We start from the raw sequence: 16,203 nt of genomic DNA, 5'->3' as shown, positions 1-16,203 counted from the left end.
CCGATCATAAACATGAGGGACGGGTTCATGACGCTTGTCCCCGTCAAAAGATTGTTTTTGGGGAGTTCTTCCTCATCTGAACGAAGGTCGTAGAGGACAGAAGGAAAACGACTTCAGGGACATTAACGTGCTCAGCATGCCAAATACTAGACCGAGTACTGATATAAAACTTTCATCATGTACATTTTTGGATAAAAGTACCTATTTTTTTAATCTTACAATGATAATAAAACAGTTCCTCTTTGACTTAAACATACACTTAGTTTCTATTCTAAATTATGTAGTATTTAGTGTTTTGGCCTTTCCAAAACTATTTTTTCAAGTACATTTCATCCAGAAGTAGCTAAAAACATCTTGCCCTTTAAAAAAACACTGATGTAGAACGTCATAATTAGACCTCTTTACTTTTTTTAAGTCACAGCTACTGAGTAGAGCTTTGCCTGGACCCGAAAATCAAGCTCGACCCGACACGAACTGCCCAAGCCTGCTCAAAAACCTGTATGTTCTTAGTTAATCATTTTTTGTATTATTAAAATGTATTATTATAAATTAAACCATTAATTAAAATCTAATGTCAAATAAAATCATTTCTGTGCAGTAACAGAAATTCGTGTAAGAGGTTGTTTTTGTAAGCACCGAGTGCACTTTGGCACAAACACTGTTGGAATATACCGTTTCGTTCAGAGCACCACACTCATGGAGCTGCAGAGAGCCGAGCACAGTGAGAGTCAAACTTACAACCTATTTTGTGTCTTATATATATAGTGCTACAATTTAGGATGTTCACATTAAACATGGTCAAAGTTTCAAATTAATTACGTTTGTAGAAGTAAACCCTGACAGCAAACATTGGTTTCTCATTGTTGTGGACAGTTTTTTCTACTCTGGCACAGTATGACATCATAGTGTGCCAGACGTCTTTATACGGTAATCAGCTCCTCATCTGCACGCTGCTGCAGCTGTTTACGTTTTGTAGCCGACACTACATGTGGCTATCAGAGGAACCTGTAAACTTGGTTGCTGATGTTGCAAATTTCCCTCCAACTTCAGATTATCTTCCTGCTGAAACATGTTCGATCATGTTTAGAAGCTTTTCACGGTAGAAAGTGCCTCCATTTTCCGTTACAGTCATTCAGAGACCTGGAAACGTTGACCATTCAGAGCAGACTGGAGGTTTTAAAGCGACAGATGCTAAAACTGTGTTTCAGACAGAAGGTGAACACAGGTGTTGCAGCACAGACACTATGAGGACATAAAAGTGTTTTTGACCATTAAAGCATGTAAACATCTTCTAGTAGAAACCCTAAATACAAGTATGAACCTTAAAATGAGCACTGTAGGTTATCTGTAACTTATAATTCATAAAAAAATAGATCACTCTAACACATTCACGTCATCACGACTCGATTCAAACCCGGGGGAACAGTTTGGCCCAAACTTGGCGGCTCAGGCTAAATCTGGTTCAGGAGGAGCATCAAAGACTGAGTGAATGACAGACAATATGAGAGATCAAAACAATACAACCTTAGATTTACAGTTATTGTAATTATTTTGTCAGCCCTAACTAGCAGAAAATGTTGCTCATTATCTTTACAGGCTCCCTTTTCCCTCGGGGCAGCTGTTCACAGAAATATTAACATGGTTTAATCATAATTAGTGTCACATTTGATTACTTTAATGAGTCAAACCAAAAAAAAAAAAAAAAGCCTACAGAGTGACAGGAAGCCAGGACACCACCCTCCACCCTGACACTTTGTTTTTCAGTGACGGTGTCGTGTGTGAGGGCGACAGACAGACCTGCCGACTGTCATGTTCACTGGAAACACTAATCAGAGGAAGAGAAAAATCCAAACAGAGGGCTGCAAACACAGGTTTGCTTTTGTCTTGCTTTTAGTAAACATGTAAAATCCAGTCTGAGAACAGAGCGAGGCTTTGGTTTGATCGTGTGCTCTGCTCTGAGGGGAACATTTACTGCGATCATTAGGCTCAATCATTTGATAACACAGTTCATCTCACGGGCTGTTGTTCTGTTGTTTCGTGTATAGGATGAGTCCGTGGAGTCGGTGCTCCTTGAATGGAATAAAAGTGCTTTTATTTATGGATGAAAAACCAACACATTCATGAAACATTATGCTGAAAGAGCCGCCTAAATATTTGGAGCTTAAATATAAACTTGTGTGAGCGCTACTCAGTGATAAAAAACATGATGAAACACATTTCTTACAGTTGCCATAACAGAACACTTAATGTGTCCACCAAAACACGCTGAACAAGCCCCCCTCAGTGTCTGTCTCCTCACTAACTTAACATCACATTCATTTGGCCGTCGCTTTTGTCCGCAGCGACTTACAATCGCAGCATTCAGAGCGAGGAACAAGAGCACTAACAGCGCCGCGGGGATTCTGGGCCGTATGTAAATAAAGCTTTATGTGGTGCGAGATCAGGCCTGGTCAGAGAGGTCCTGATGAACCCGAGAGGAACAACGACCCTGACAGCTCACAAAAAAGTATTCGTGCAAGAACACAGCCGTGCCATTTAACAAGGGCCGCTACTAACTGTTGTGTGTTATTTCGATTGATGGTTAAGTCTGTAAAATGATTTTTAAATTACTTGTTTTTTCCTGACCAACAGTTCAAAACCCGAACTCTATCAAAAAACCTCTGAATAGCTGCTGAAATTGAATATTTATGAATGTCTCCACAAAAACAAAAAGAAACCTCCAAAATACCAATTCAGTCTACGGAAACAAATCTGGCTTTATGAACTTTTTCCTACTCAGCGTCAGTTAACGTGCACAAAATATTCTGTTTTTGTTCTTATTCTGTAAAAGACAATCTTCCTACTTCGTCATTTACATGGTTACTGAATGAAAACGAATATTGCACTAATATAAATGCAGGCGTGCATACTCTAATTAATGCAAGTCATTTATCATTAACTACGGTCGGTTACAGAACTTGGTACTTTTAGGGATACCAACTGAACTACGTCTGCACTTCTGATTCACCTGAAGTCAGTCGTGTCAAATGTCTGTACCTCAGAGCTCAACTGGGTGACATCGTTGGTTCACACAGGAGACAGAAGCACCCTGAAGAGCTCCACTTTGGGGCACTTTGTGACGGAGAAAACAGCTCTGCAAAGCCGCCGGGTTCAGAAACTCTTTAACAGAGATTCTTTCTTCTTTTCAAATGATGATGAGTGAGTGTGTGCTTGTAAATCATCCTTTAAACCTGTCAAAAATCTGCTGGAGAAATGCAAGTTTGCAAAAGTCTGTAATCTGTTAGCTGTAGAAAAAATATTGCTATATGAAATGTTGACGCTTCAGTAGGACGTTAACACCACTTTCATGTTTTACCATTTAAAACATTCAGTCCTTAGGAACAGGAAATGGGTTTTCAAATTCTGATTTTTTTTTCTTTGAGAGAGATTATCTTTAGGGGGGAATCATCAGAGGCATTTAAGAATCGAATCCCACCCCCCCCACACACACACCTACTGACTCAAAACACAAAGATTAAATTCACACTGATATAAGAGAAAAAAATCACCAAATCAACCCACTTGAGGAGCTGGATGCAGTGAATTTTTGGCATAATTAAATACTAATACACTCGTCTCAGCAGGTGAGTCGTACCTAGATCCAAACAGCCGGTGGCAGCCGTCCAGCCCATGACAGGAGGTATCGCTCCCACCACTGCTCCCACCCAGGTGTTGGTGATGCTGAGCCTCTTGAGCGGCGTGTAGCAGCAGGTGTAGAGGAAGATGTTGAGGGCTCCCAGGAAGCCCGTTAAAGGGTTTACCGCCAGCGTGAGCAGAGCAACTCCGGGAATTCCACACGCCAGAGCGAAGGACACTGCGTGGAGGGGACTGATGTAACGGAGGGAGAGAAAAGAAGGGAGACGATATGAAAATGAGCTAAAGATTATTTTTTAAATAAAAGGCGAGTTACAATAGACAGATTCAGGTTCAGACAAAAGCCCATCACCGCCACGGGAACTGAGGGATGATAAAGTTTTGCAGGCTCGTGCAGACACCAGATAAGACAACGATAGCTCCACATGTTCAGCACACACACACACACACCCATGGGGGCCACACACTAACAGTGAGCAGCCGTGCATGGCTGAGTCTCAAAACGGGAGGCTCAGAGGAAGCTCATCTGATAAGAGTTTGTCAGGGATAAAAGTAGCCCTGCAAGATGAAGAGCACGTGCACACGCTGGAGATCAAAACTAGCTAAAGAAAACCACTGCGGCTCAGGCTTTTAGCTGGATGAAGACTTCCTCCTCCTCCTCCTTCTCCTCCTCTTCCCCTCATCTTTTATTGAAAGCAGTGATGCCAAGGTCTGGTTCAAATTCACCAGTAAATGCTCCATAAATTAAAGAGAGGCTAGATTAACATCTTGACCAAACGCAGGCCTTTTCTTCAAAAAGCAAACAGGGCTTTTATTTTGGTGGTGTGGCTGTGCGGGGAGATCGCTGCATTAATGTGATTAGTGGTGTTATGTCTGTTTTATGTGGGCTGAGGTGGGGCCGTGCAGGCGGGCTGAGGCTGTCGACAGTCTGGCTGTGGGCTGGCTCAGCAGGGGTCGGGGGGGGGAGTGCGTCACACGGCCTGAGGTGCGTTTGCTGTCCCTCTGCTTACAGTGTGACGCGGCCGCAGTCATAACGTCAGGTGGGTAATGTCAATACGAGAAAGCCAAAGATGTGGCGCCTGGTTAGACCACAATCAAGGCCAGGGCTCTAAATGTAAAACACGAGGGATTCAAACATTAGGTTACAGAAACAGGATGATTCTACTTAAAAATCTGTTACCTGTTAAGAACTCAAGTGGTCAGAGAGGGAAAGAAAAACTGTGGAAAACAACATTTCTGAACTCTCTAAATGTGTGAGCTTCGCCTACAAACAGTGGCTTCAAGGACTGGTTTCAAAACTGGGAATACACAAAGAAACACAGATGTTTCTTTGCATTGACAGCCAGAAAAGAGCACATATTGAACCAGATTATGTGTTATTTGTGAAATTAGGGCTGGGCAATATGGCTGTAAAATAATATCACAATATCTTAAGGCTATATTGCAATACAAGATATGTAACTCTATATTTTTAAATGTACTTTAAAATAAAGTTAACCTCTAAAATACAAAATTATTGGATTAACTGCACTTTAAGTTAAATAAATACACTGATATAATAAAGTTAAATACACTACTGTTACAGTAACATTTAATAAAATACTATTACAAGAAAATTAAAGAAAGTACATTTACAATGAATTTTTTAAAGAAAGTATTGTTATAGACATATATACATGAGAGTGGGACCCATGGTGCTTTAATTTTGAAGGACCTGACAGTTTTATTTCATTGTGTTCTGAGCCCATGTGTTTACATCTTGTGAATTAAAATTGAACAAGCGGTCATTTATCTTAAGTGTGACTTTAAACTAATGATTGAGGACAAATCTGAGCCTCGTGGCTGGACCAGTTTGGGACCACTGTCATAAAGTACGGCTGCTACTACCCAGAATAAAAATGTGGGATGAAGTTGTTGCCTATTCTCTATAGACGAAGATAACACTTTTGAACTTATAGTTTCATAATAACACTATGTCCACTCTAGCTTTAAACTCAGCCTGCTACAGCCTCTGAAAGACAGTAATATCAGCCAAGGACGCCAGTGTTCTTGTGGAGTGGAAGAGGTTAATAAATCAAATTTGCTGCTGGAGTTTTCTTGATGAGACTAAAACTAATCTTCTGTGTTCCTCCTCTTACCAAGCTCAAAGCTATTCAGCATCACCACATGTGGAAGCCTCAAACTCTGCAAAACCACTACAAAGGACGTCTGACTGTCATCCCCATTTCACAGAACAACAATAAAAGGTGGGAAAGATGATACACTATTGTAGTCCAGACATGAGATGACTAACTGTTTCCGATGCTCGCATCACGTTGGGCAGACAGGCGTCTGCAGCGAGACAGATGCAGAGGAGGAACGTCAGTTGGCTTACACGAAGCCTCCTCCTGAAGACGACATGGAGAACGTGTAAAACGTGGCCTTCTGAGGGCTTGTTTGACAGGACAGTGCAGCCTTCCATCTGCTCGCTATCTCTACACAAGACTGTACGTGTGAGAGAAGAAGGAGACAAAGAGAGCGAGAACTTGTGTTTCTGTGTGTCTCACACACAGACACACACCTCCGCTCGTCAGGGACAGGCTAAAAGCCAGAGAGAAGAGGCTGTGTTTAGATAGCGAGAGAACATCTTCAATCAGCAGCTCAACAGCACGAGAGTCCACTTTTAAACAGCGTGTCAACGGAGAATTCCTGAAGCTGGGATGAGATAGCTGCAGGTCAAGGTCCAGTTATGATACTAACAGGCTGTTTCAGTCATAAAGTGCCTGTTTTGCTGGTAACATTTTGTTACCGACCCCATTCACAGCACTTCATTCCTTGGCTTCTGTGTCAGACTCCAGCCTGCTTCTCCAAACTGGGGACGCTGACTGATATCTACTGTATGTAACACACTGACTATGGATGAGTGAATACAACCGCACCTCAAAAAAGCTGAACTATCCCTTTAAATTGCTTTCCCTTGTACAGCATATGGACTGGACTGTTGTAGAAGGTGTTTCACCGCTTATGTCAGCAGGTTATTTGCTTTTGTTCCTCCTGAATAAAAATGAAAGCAGAGATAGAGCTCTTTTCCTGTAAGAGTAAAATGCACAAGGAGGCAGATTCCTGGCACTGACAATGTGTGCAGAGGACGTGGTTGGTTTGTGTATTTTTTGGTAATGCATCAGTGAATATCTTTGTGTCTGCGTGCTGCTTAAGGGTGGCAGTGTCCCAACAGGGCAGGCAGAGACGGGCATATCCTGAGTCAGGTTTGTAGGAGCGTGGCAGTACACGCAGTTCACTGAGCACCAATGCAGAGGTTATCTTCCATCTAAACAGTGCAAGTAGCAAAGTGAGGGTGATAAGGTAAACTACACCTTCACCTTGACCCTCCTCCTTCCTAACCCAAAAGAGCTCGTGTTACACCTGACAGGTGTGCAGCAGAGGGCCGTCAGTGCTGGCATGCATTTCTGTTATTGGCAGCTACGGTCTGTGGTTGCACACACACACACACACACACACACACACACACACACACACACACACACACACACACACACACACACACACACACACACACACACACCTGCCTGTGTTTCAGCACCATGATAACAACAAAATAACTAAAAGTGGAACAGAAGGGTGTAAATCAATATGGGATGTGTGCTCAGTGCTCCTGTTTTATTTAAGGTGTGGCCTTTATTACATTGCCTGCAAATACACATATGCCTTGACATCACGAGGTCATGTTTCACCCCTGGAAAAATGTCCCTCAGCGAGACAAGGATAAGGTCAGTGAGCAGGAGAACAGCAGCAGAGAGACATTTGTCCAGTATGAAATGTACCAAAGGCAGCTTGGGAGGCTCAGTGGTTGTCATGTAGTGCTGCTGCGTCTAGACTGAAGTGAACTCATGCTGAGCTGTCGTGTCTCTCTTCTGCTGTCCACTCTCGAGTCACTCTTCACAGAAGAAAAAGTGCAGATGCCAAATCTTCCACACAGATAGTCTGTTAAATGGGCATAAAGACAGAAAACAGTACCTGATTTGTCCTCTGACGAGTGGACGGTTCTTTGTGCGGTTCATGTTGGAGTCAAATGGCACCTCAAAGTACTGTGGAGACAGAAATACAAGCGTGTTACTGCAGAGACACAAACATATCTTTCTCCTTCAGTGGACACACACTACATAATGAATCATTTCATGCAGCAGTGAAAACTGATCATTTTGGATGTTAAATCTGCATCTGTAGTAGTGATGTTACGACAACAGATACTTTTTTTCTAAGTTCATGTCAAAATTCTGAAATGTGATGGTTTTCTCTAGTACTGTAGGTACTGGGGATCATTTTTTTCAGGCCTGACAGGGCAGCATATATGCCTTCAAGTGCTGTAGTCTGCTGCTAAACGCAGAAGAAAGAACGCCAATCAGCACGGAAGAAAAGACAACAAGATGTGGAGGACGGCAACAAGAGCAACTGCAGCCACAGCTCTGCCTTGACTCAAAAGAGAAGCGTTTTTTTTCCTGAGACCAGCGTATTTCATGTATTCTTTGCCATGGGAAAGCTGCAAATTTAAACTAAGCTACAAACACCAGCAGTGTGATGAGGTGCTGAGCAACTATTCTGCATGTCTGGTGTTATATTCTGGTGATCTCGAGAGGACAAATGATGAGCTTTGGATAAAATGCTGGGCTTTGTCACTATCACTCCTTAGATTTTTTGAGGGGGAAAATTTTGCCTTAGACAGGGGAGAGGGGAGAGGCATGTTGCTGCAACCAGGTGATCTATATCCCCGAGATGTGTCAGTCAGCCTGAGGCCACCCCATCACTGTCAATTTTTAGCTTGATGTCCAATCACAATGAAAGAGGGACAAATAACCCACCACGAACACCAACCGTCTCATCTTAATGTGCTGAACAACAATAACTGTGGAGAATTATGTTAATATGCTGCTGGCTGTATATTTATGTTTCCTTGATCAGAAAATCTCATAAACCCACACAGACTAGTACTTTGTGTTCAAGAATGATCTGCAGGGAATTATAATACAACTTAAATGACATGTTTCTAATAAAGGAGTGTAAGTACATAGGATTACTTGATTTGTTTTTGTTTTTTACCATAGTATTCTGGGTATTGAGAAATGTGGAATTTCACTGGTATTAGTATTAAAAGCTGACTTTGTGATAATTAGGTGTTTTTTTGTGTGTGTGGTTCTTGCAAAACTCCTACAGTCCAGCTCAAAAGGGTACAGATGTAATTTGGTTAATTCTGTCAGGGTGCAAAGGTTGGGCTGAGATACAATACAGCAGACAAACAAAGATTTATAGCGCAATCGTACTGCAGATGCAAACAAAGGTGTGAATGGAAAGAAAGAAACATCCACTGAAATGTATTTTGTACTTCCTTGTGCCTGAATGCTCTCTGACGCTGCTCGTGTTAATAGTCCCAGAAATGTAAATAAACTCGGTAACTTCCACCACGTCTGCCTCTGTGAGCGTTTCCATCAAACATCTGGAGAGAAACAATGTGAAGCATGGTCAAAGCAAATCTCTGAACCAAATGCTCACCCTGCACTGGGAGAGTAAATGGACTGGAGGTGGAAGGTGGAGGCAGAGAGCTGACGGGTGGGACGTGGCGGCGGCGGTGGGTGGGAAGGGGGGTGTTCTGGGATACAACTATGTGAAAAACTACTTATACTCCTGTTTTATGATCTGCTCTGGAGGAGTATGCTTCAAAGTGCTCCCATGAGATTGGCAATGTGTGACTAAAATGCAAACACATGGGGTGCTTAAACGCAGGAACTGGCTAATCTGTGTGTGTGTGTGTGCGAGCACATTATGTGTGTGTATCTGCTTGCCTGCATAAGAGCCTTTGACTAATGAAGAAAACAGATAAAGCACTTAGACGACGGAATATCGAGATCCATCTCTTCTGATATATGGTTCACATAAAATATCTAATAAACAGATAATCCACTTTTCTCTTCTTAAAACCCAGTTTCCAGATTTACTGCACTCATGACATCGAAAAGCCACCATATTATTAAAAAACTCCCGGTGGAAGGCTTTGCATTTCATTGGTACGGAGGAACATTAGGGAGCTGGCTGCACCATTAAGGTCTGATGCACAACATATCTCACAGTTCTCAGCGGAGACGAGGAGCTTAAATACAAATCAGCAACAGAATGATCAAACATGTTGGAGAACAATTTGGCCTTCGGGTTTGGAGGAACAACAACAACAACAGGTCAAAAATACTCCAAAATAAATGCTGAAATGCCAATCTTTAATTTCCATTTTGCTGTTGGTTTGTCAGACTTTACATTTGATGAAACCGTGTGCATGACCCAGTGTTTGCGGTATACGAAAACAAGACTTACCAGAAAATTTTAATACATTTTTTATCAATAGTTCTCAGGTTAATTGTTATCCTACTAAACAAGCAAAAAACTTTACCTTTACTAATGTATTGTACATCTACGGGACAGTACTCTTTGAAAAAGCCAAATTATGGAACCTGAACCCCATTTTTTAAATAAAGGTTTTACATTTGTGCCAATACAAAAAGAAACTTAAAAGTGGTTTGGTGTTGAAAAGATTTGGTACTGCGTATATCATAACTGTGCTGTGTGTCTGCAAAGTACCGATTTATTTGATGTTATGTTTATTTCTTTTCAGCAGTGATGATTGGGTGCAAGATGCATGATGTTGTGGTTTTAAATTTTGGTATATTTGATTCTCTTCTTTAGGTGAGATCCTCAGAAACTGTGGGTTTCTACCTCACATGCACATGTAAAATGTATTATATCCCTTTCCTTACCCCACCACCCAATTAGTAAAAGTATTAGTATTAGAACGACTTTGAACCTAAACCTGTTTGTCGTGCATTTACATGATCGAACAAATAAAAATGAAAAAAATACAATAAAATAAAAAAAAGTTAACAACTTGAAAAGTAGGTGAATATCTGGAACTAAAATCTCTCAAGCACCTAAAGACATTAAGATTAGCGGTGGAATAAGCTCTCTTCATACGCTCCAAAGAAAATCTCCTGCTTCCTGGTTTTTGGTTCAGTTGTAGTGCAGCACTAGCTCGCCGGGTCTGACTGGACTGGGCCGGGCTAATGGACAGCTGTGTATGCGGCTGTGGGACCCCAAGGCCCAGGCTGAGGTGTTAATTCTATTTCCTGGGTCAGGAAATGCGTCAGGAGGTCAGGGGCCGCTTAAGAGAGAAATGCACTTTGTGGCCGGGCCAGAGCAGAGCGGTGCTGAACCAGGCCTCGGGCAGGCCCGGGGCCAAGCTCGCTGCAACACTGCTCACATAAAAAGGATCCACTTAGTTTCCAATAACATCATCCCACATGTAAGAAAAAAAGACCCCAGTACTGTGCGTAGCAGTGATTTGTGCCCCTACAGGCACATGAGGCACCTGTACAGTAAATAAGAGAAGAAATAATCTTTCCAGACGGAGAAAAGTGTCTAAAAACACAAGTTCTACAGTGCTGCTGTTGTTTGGATGAACCTGTCGTGTGTGTTTACGGATGATTTGAATGTCAGAGTCGCTCGGTTCACCCCACTGCGTGTGCTGTTGTCCTTTCACAGTTTGTCCACTTCTGCTCTCGTTCCTCCCTCACTGCCTTTTAAGTCAGAGCGCCTCATCTGGTTTGCATCAGCGGCCCTCTCAGCCCGTGTCATTATTTCCGCCCAGCGCTGCCATGTGTTACAGTGAGGGCATTAAAATAATTGGGCCATTTGTGTTTTGTGTGCATGCACGTGTGCTGCTACAGGTAGGTCTAAAGGTTCGGTGCAGAGACCATCAGGTTAAAGGTGACAGGTCTTCACCTGCATGGAGTCAAAGTAACTTGACTGTGTAATTACTTAGTTGGCATAACATTTGGTGTTTATAGAGTTTAGCAACAAGCTCAATCTCCAGCAGGGCTCCTCGGACCAGAGTACATTTACAGTGTCTTGAATCAGTTTCAATGCTGGGACTGTATGTTCATCTCCTGATTTGATACAATCAAGACACCTGGGTCCTTATTTGGTTTGTATTGCAATTTTAAGTATTGCTATTATTAATACTAATAATTAAAAAACATAAATATTAAATTTCAAACCATTAACTATTTAGGTGACAATTATTAAAGTCTTATATTATTTTTATTAATAAATAAACTGAAATTGTTGAAAGTAACAATTCCTCTTCATTTAAATGTTATTATGTTGTTTTTTCTCCGTTATACTCTAGATGCACTATTAATGTGTATTACAGCCCATCATGGGCTCCTAAGAATTTAATAAAGTCATATGAATGTGTTTTTATGAGAAATAAGTTGTATTGTCTCCTGAAGTGTTTTGAACAGTATATTTAAATAGAGGAGTGTTAGTGGGACTTGTTGTGGCAGGAAGGTGTGGACATGTTTTTGTCTCTCCTAATCTTCAGTTTGAACTGTATGAATATACAGTTTTCGTCATAATAACACAATGCCTCAGCAAACTGACGATTGTTTGTTTTTAACCCAGTGTGTGTCTGTTATGATGACTCACGCACAACCCATGACATATCAGATTGAAACTGCTGCCTACTGTTTATTTTGTGACCTCTGCGGTTCATTCATGATTCACTCTTTAACAATGCTCAGCAGTGGCGGATAGAGGTGGCGTACCTTCATCTACGGAGAGGCAGCTGGGGGACTGAACCGGAAGTTATGGAGCGTCTGGCTGCTGCTATCAATTATGAACACACACACGCACAAAACCATAACTGTAGGTACAATTATCTGCCAGATGAGGATGGAAAACAGGCGAGACCAAAGCAAGAAGCAAAGGAGAGGGGGTGTACTGTCGCCAGATCCTCCGAGCTATCAAAGACAGAACGTGATCCGTCGCCAACCACCAGGGCTCGACTGATAACAGGCTACAAGCAGGCATTTCCTTTTCTTGTGTAGAGGCCTCAGAAGACAAGCTGGCTTTGTTTCAAGATATGATTTATGGCGACAAATTAGCAGCAGGGGTTTAAGGAAAAGTGTGTAAAATGTTGAGTGTCACCCAGTAGATATCTTGAAGTTGGACTGCATAACCTGAGCAAATTGCCTAGATTTCTTCAAAAACATGGGAAGATGCTGAGTTACTAGAAAATTATCAAAGCAAACAAAAAAAGGTTAAAAACAAACAACAAAAAAAAGTTAGACAGAAAACCTTTTAAACCTGAGCAAACTGTCTTGATTTCTTTGAAAAAACACAGAAAGAATTTACAAGTTACGAACTACAAGAAAATGACCTGAAATTTAGCAAAAAAAACAAAAAGGAAAAAAGAAAAACTTTTAAACCATAAACAAAAAACAGGAAAGCAATGATAGTAATAAGAAACAATTTGTAAAAAAAAACAACAAAAAAAATGAAAATTAGGTTGTAAAAAAAGAATAAGAATCCAAGTACTTGGAAAAAGTGCTTAAAATTTTAAAATAATGTTATAATAAAATTTTAAATTGTAATTCTGATAATTATAAATTTATATTTTCTCTTGCATTTTTTAAATAAGTTTCTAAATCTACTAATTTCTTACCATTTAAGTAAAATTTCTTACCAAGTTGCAAGCTGTTTTTTTAGCCATGTTTTCAAAAGAAATCGAACCAACTGGCTCAGGTTTCAAAGGTTTAAATGCATGTGTAAGATGTCTGAATGTTGCACAAGAAAAGTGATGTTGTTCCTGATTTCAGAGGGTTAAACATTTAAGAGAATGAACAAGACTGAAAATTTAACAACCTTATACTTGATTGTGCACCAGCCAACCCTTGTGCTCCCCCTATCTGCCTGCAAAAACAGCAAAAGGAAGTGCAGTGAAGGTCGGCGAGGAGCGATACAGTAACTTTGCGTTTACTGTGTTTACTCGAGAGGCAAGAGTGTGCCCAAACACATGAACACACACAGCTGAGCAGCTGTACGGCTTTGGCTCACAGGAACATCAGCTGGTCTAAACAGCGCGTCTCTCTCGCTCTCCTGAGACAAACCCAGGTGCACCAGCTAAACCCGACAATAACACCAAGTCATCACTTGTCAGAATGTCACCTGTTTGCACACTGGAGCTGAATGGCAGACTCAAACATCCAGGGGGCGGGGGGTGAGGGTTGTTTGCTCGGATGCATGCGAGCCAAGTCTGCTTAAAAAAGAAAAAAAAGAACGAGAGCTCTCAAAGTCCCCTTCAACACCAACTGTGAAGTGTCTCTGATCAACCACTTGACAAACAAGCAGCCAAAGATTTACATAGATTAAGCTTTCCTCAGAAGTCAATTCAATAGATCTGGCACAATCGTAGTGCTTTGAAGTCAAATGAAAGAAAGGAAAAAGGGAACAAAACAGACAAACCTGACTAGTCACAACACAAAAATGCTGGAGTGGCAGATTAGGGTTATTTCAAGGTGTTTCTGCAGTAGATGTTGGACGGCGGTTCTGTCACAGAAATGCTACTGATGTCTCTTGAGTCAAATGAATAGTTTTGGAGCTATGTGAGCAATGCTGGGATTTTACACTGCTTCCCTGAAGAACCTGTTAAACACAAAGTACTTATTAAACCGTTAGCGAGAACCTGCGTGTGTGTCTGTGTGGAGTGAAGAAACAGGAAAAAAAGTCAGAAAATGTAGAAGATATAACGGTAAAAAGGTTGAGTAAGAAGTAGGTCTGCACATATTGCGATTATTTTGACAGATATTGCAGTTTCGGGACTCAGGAGTCCAGACTTTAGTGGGAATGGTAATTCTTAGATTAGATTTTCACTGAAAAAATATGAAAATGTTTATGTGATGTTTTTTTCTGTAGTCTGTACCGATTCCTTGAGTCTGGAATATAATTTCTAGGCCGGGGTATCTCTGCAGCACCTTAACGCTTCATTTATAACAGTACGCTGTGACACATTTTCCCCATCAAAAACTGTAGCTCATGCATTTTACATATTGGAGTTGGCCATATTACAATTTCGATAATATTTTGATAAAATGTGCAGCCCTAAAGGGAAGAGATTTTGAAGCAGAAATTAAAAAAGCAGGAAACATAAGATACCTAAAAAAGCGTTGAGAAATAGGCGAGGCTGAATGCAAAGACGGGACAAACTGAGCATTGTATCTAAGGAGGACAGGGTGTTGGTGTATAACTGGGATAAACAGTACACCAGCAGAGATGTGTCTCATGATATGAATTCAGCTCAAGTTGTTCAGATATTAGTATCAGAAATGCCTCCAATACTGCCTAAAATACTGAAATTGGTTATCGGTGAGCACGCAAATCTGTGCACCGATTGAACCCCCCAGCTTATTTTTACAACATCATCAATCGTCACATTACATAAAATGCAACAACAGCACAACTCACTGCATGTTAACCTGTGCATCTTAAAGAGTAGGCTTCAATTTTATTCTGTTATCATCTAAATGAAATGACGCAGGCAGGATTAAATGACAACAAAAACTAAATTTTCATCTGTGTGCTGCTCTGACTACAAAATAACTAAGAGACACCACAGATTGATTTTGGCAATAAAGTGCTTTGAAAAAGAGCACCCAGGATATCTCCATCACTTCATTTCTGTCACTGAGAAAATAGCAATATTTAGTTCACAGTATCTGCGGCAGAGGTGAGAGATAAAAACAGGAGACGTGTGTCTGTGTCTGGAATGCTGCACACGGACAGCTGGCAGATGTTTCTGGGGTTCGTCGCCCTCTGCGATGCTTTGATGTGATGAAATGATAGGGGATCGGCTGGTGTGATTAGACATGAAAAGCTCAAATTGTTTGCACAGTTCAACTCATGGGAGTAGAAAAAAAGGTAAAACAAAATCTCATAACACATATGATCCAGGGAAGAGTTGGAAAGATACCAGATTTTCACGACACGATTATCATGGCCCAAAGACTTAATGATGATTATGACAGTATCGCAATGAAATTCACCTTTAACTAATTTTATTTTAGGTTTTGTCTCTTTTGGGCAAATGAATGAGTCAAAATTCGAGTGTAGGGAGGTGGAGAGAGTCTGTAACCATGACTGTGCAAGCTTGTATGAAAAGAGCATTTACACTTAATGGATATTAAAAAAGGAAACCAGATGGTGTTGTTACAGGAAACAAAGTGATAATGGAGAGAAACAGAAGTTTAAAACGCGCTGGACTATTATTAGGGTACTTAACTCATGGTACTGACCGAATTACTTTGGTACTACCAAGTATCGATTCACATTAAATTCATTGGTGCAAAATGTACCTGAGAGATAAAATGTTGATTTATTGTGTTAATCCAACTAAAACTATAACTACTAAAATACATGTAAACATGTTAGTCTGACTGAAATCTGACTGAATCAAATTTCACTAAATCCGACTAACACACCCAAATGAGCTATTCCGTCATGTAGACACCTTACACTAAGTTTGAATATTTTCTCCTGTTTACGCAGTAGGCCTGTCTGACTGAAGCAGCGGTAGAGCAGCAGCTCTGCCGTTAAGTGGAGTAAAATGATTGTTTTTCTCAATAAAGTCTGGTGTGTTTGATATAACAACTTCATATCCCTGTCCGTGAAGGCTGTCTTACAGAAAGCTAAAGATAT

The 16,203-nt window shown here is 41.0% G+C and overlaps 1 protein-coding gene across 1 annotated transcript in view; it reads right to left on the bottom strand.

Annotated features, from left to right (window-relative positions):
• Positions 1-16,203, bottom strand: part of LOC121959169 (protoheme IX farnesyltransferase, mitochondrial) — a 44,607-nt gene that overhangs the window by 1,895 nt on the left and 26,509 nt on the right. Inside the window, exons 5-6 of the mRNA XM_042508380.1 lie at positions 7,648-7,718; positions 3,635-3,867 (exon numbers count right to left, since the gene is read on the bottom strand). Coding sequence (XP_042364314.1) covers positions 3,635-3,867; positions 7,648-7,718 — 304 coding nt within the window. The remainder of the gene's footprint in view (positions 1-3,634; positions 3,868-7,647; positions 7,719-16,203) is intronic.

This window comes from Plectropomus leopardus, chromosome 19 (assembly GCF_008729295.1).
Source record: "Plectropomus leopardus isolate mb chromosome 19, YSFRI_Pleo_2.0, whole genome shotgun sequence".
NCBI lineage: Eukaryota > Metazoa > Chordata > Actinopteri > Perciformes > Serranidae > Plectropomus > Plectropomus leopardus.
Note: the sequence above shows the minus strand (reverse complement) of the source record. Positions and strands in the feature narration are given on the sequence as shown.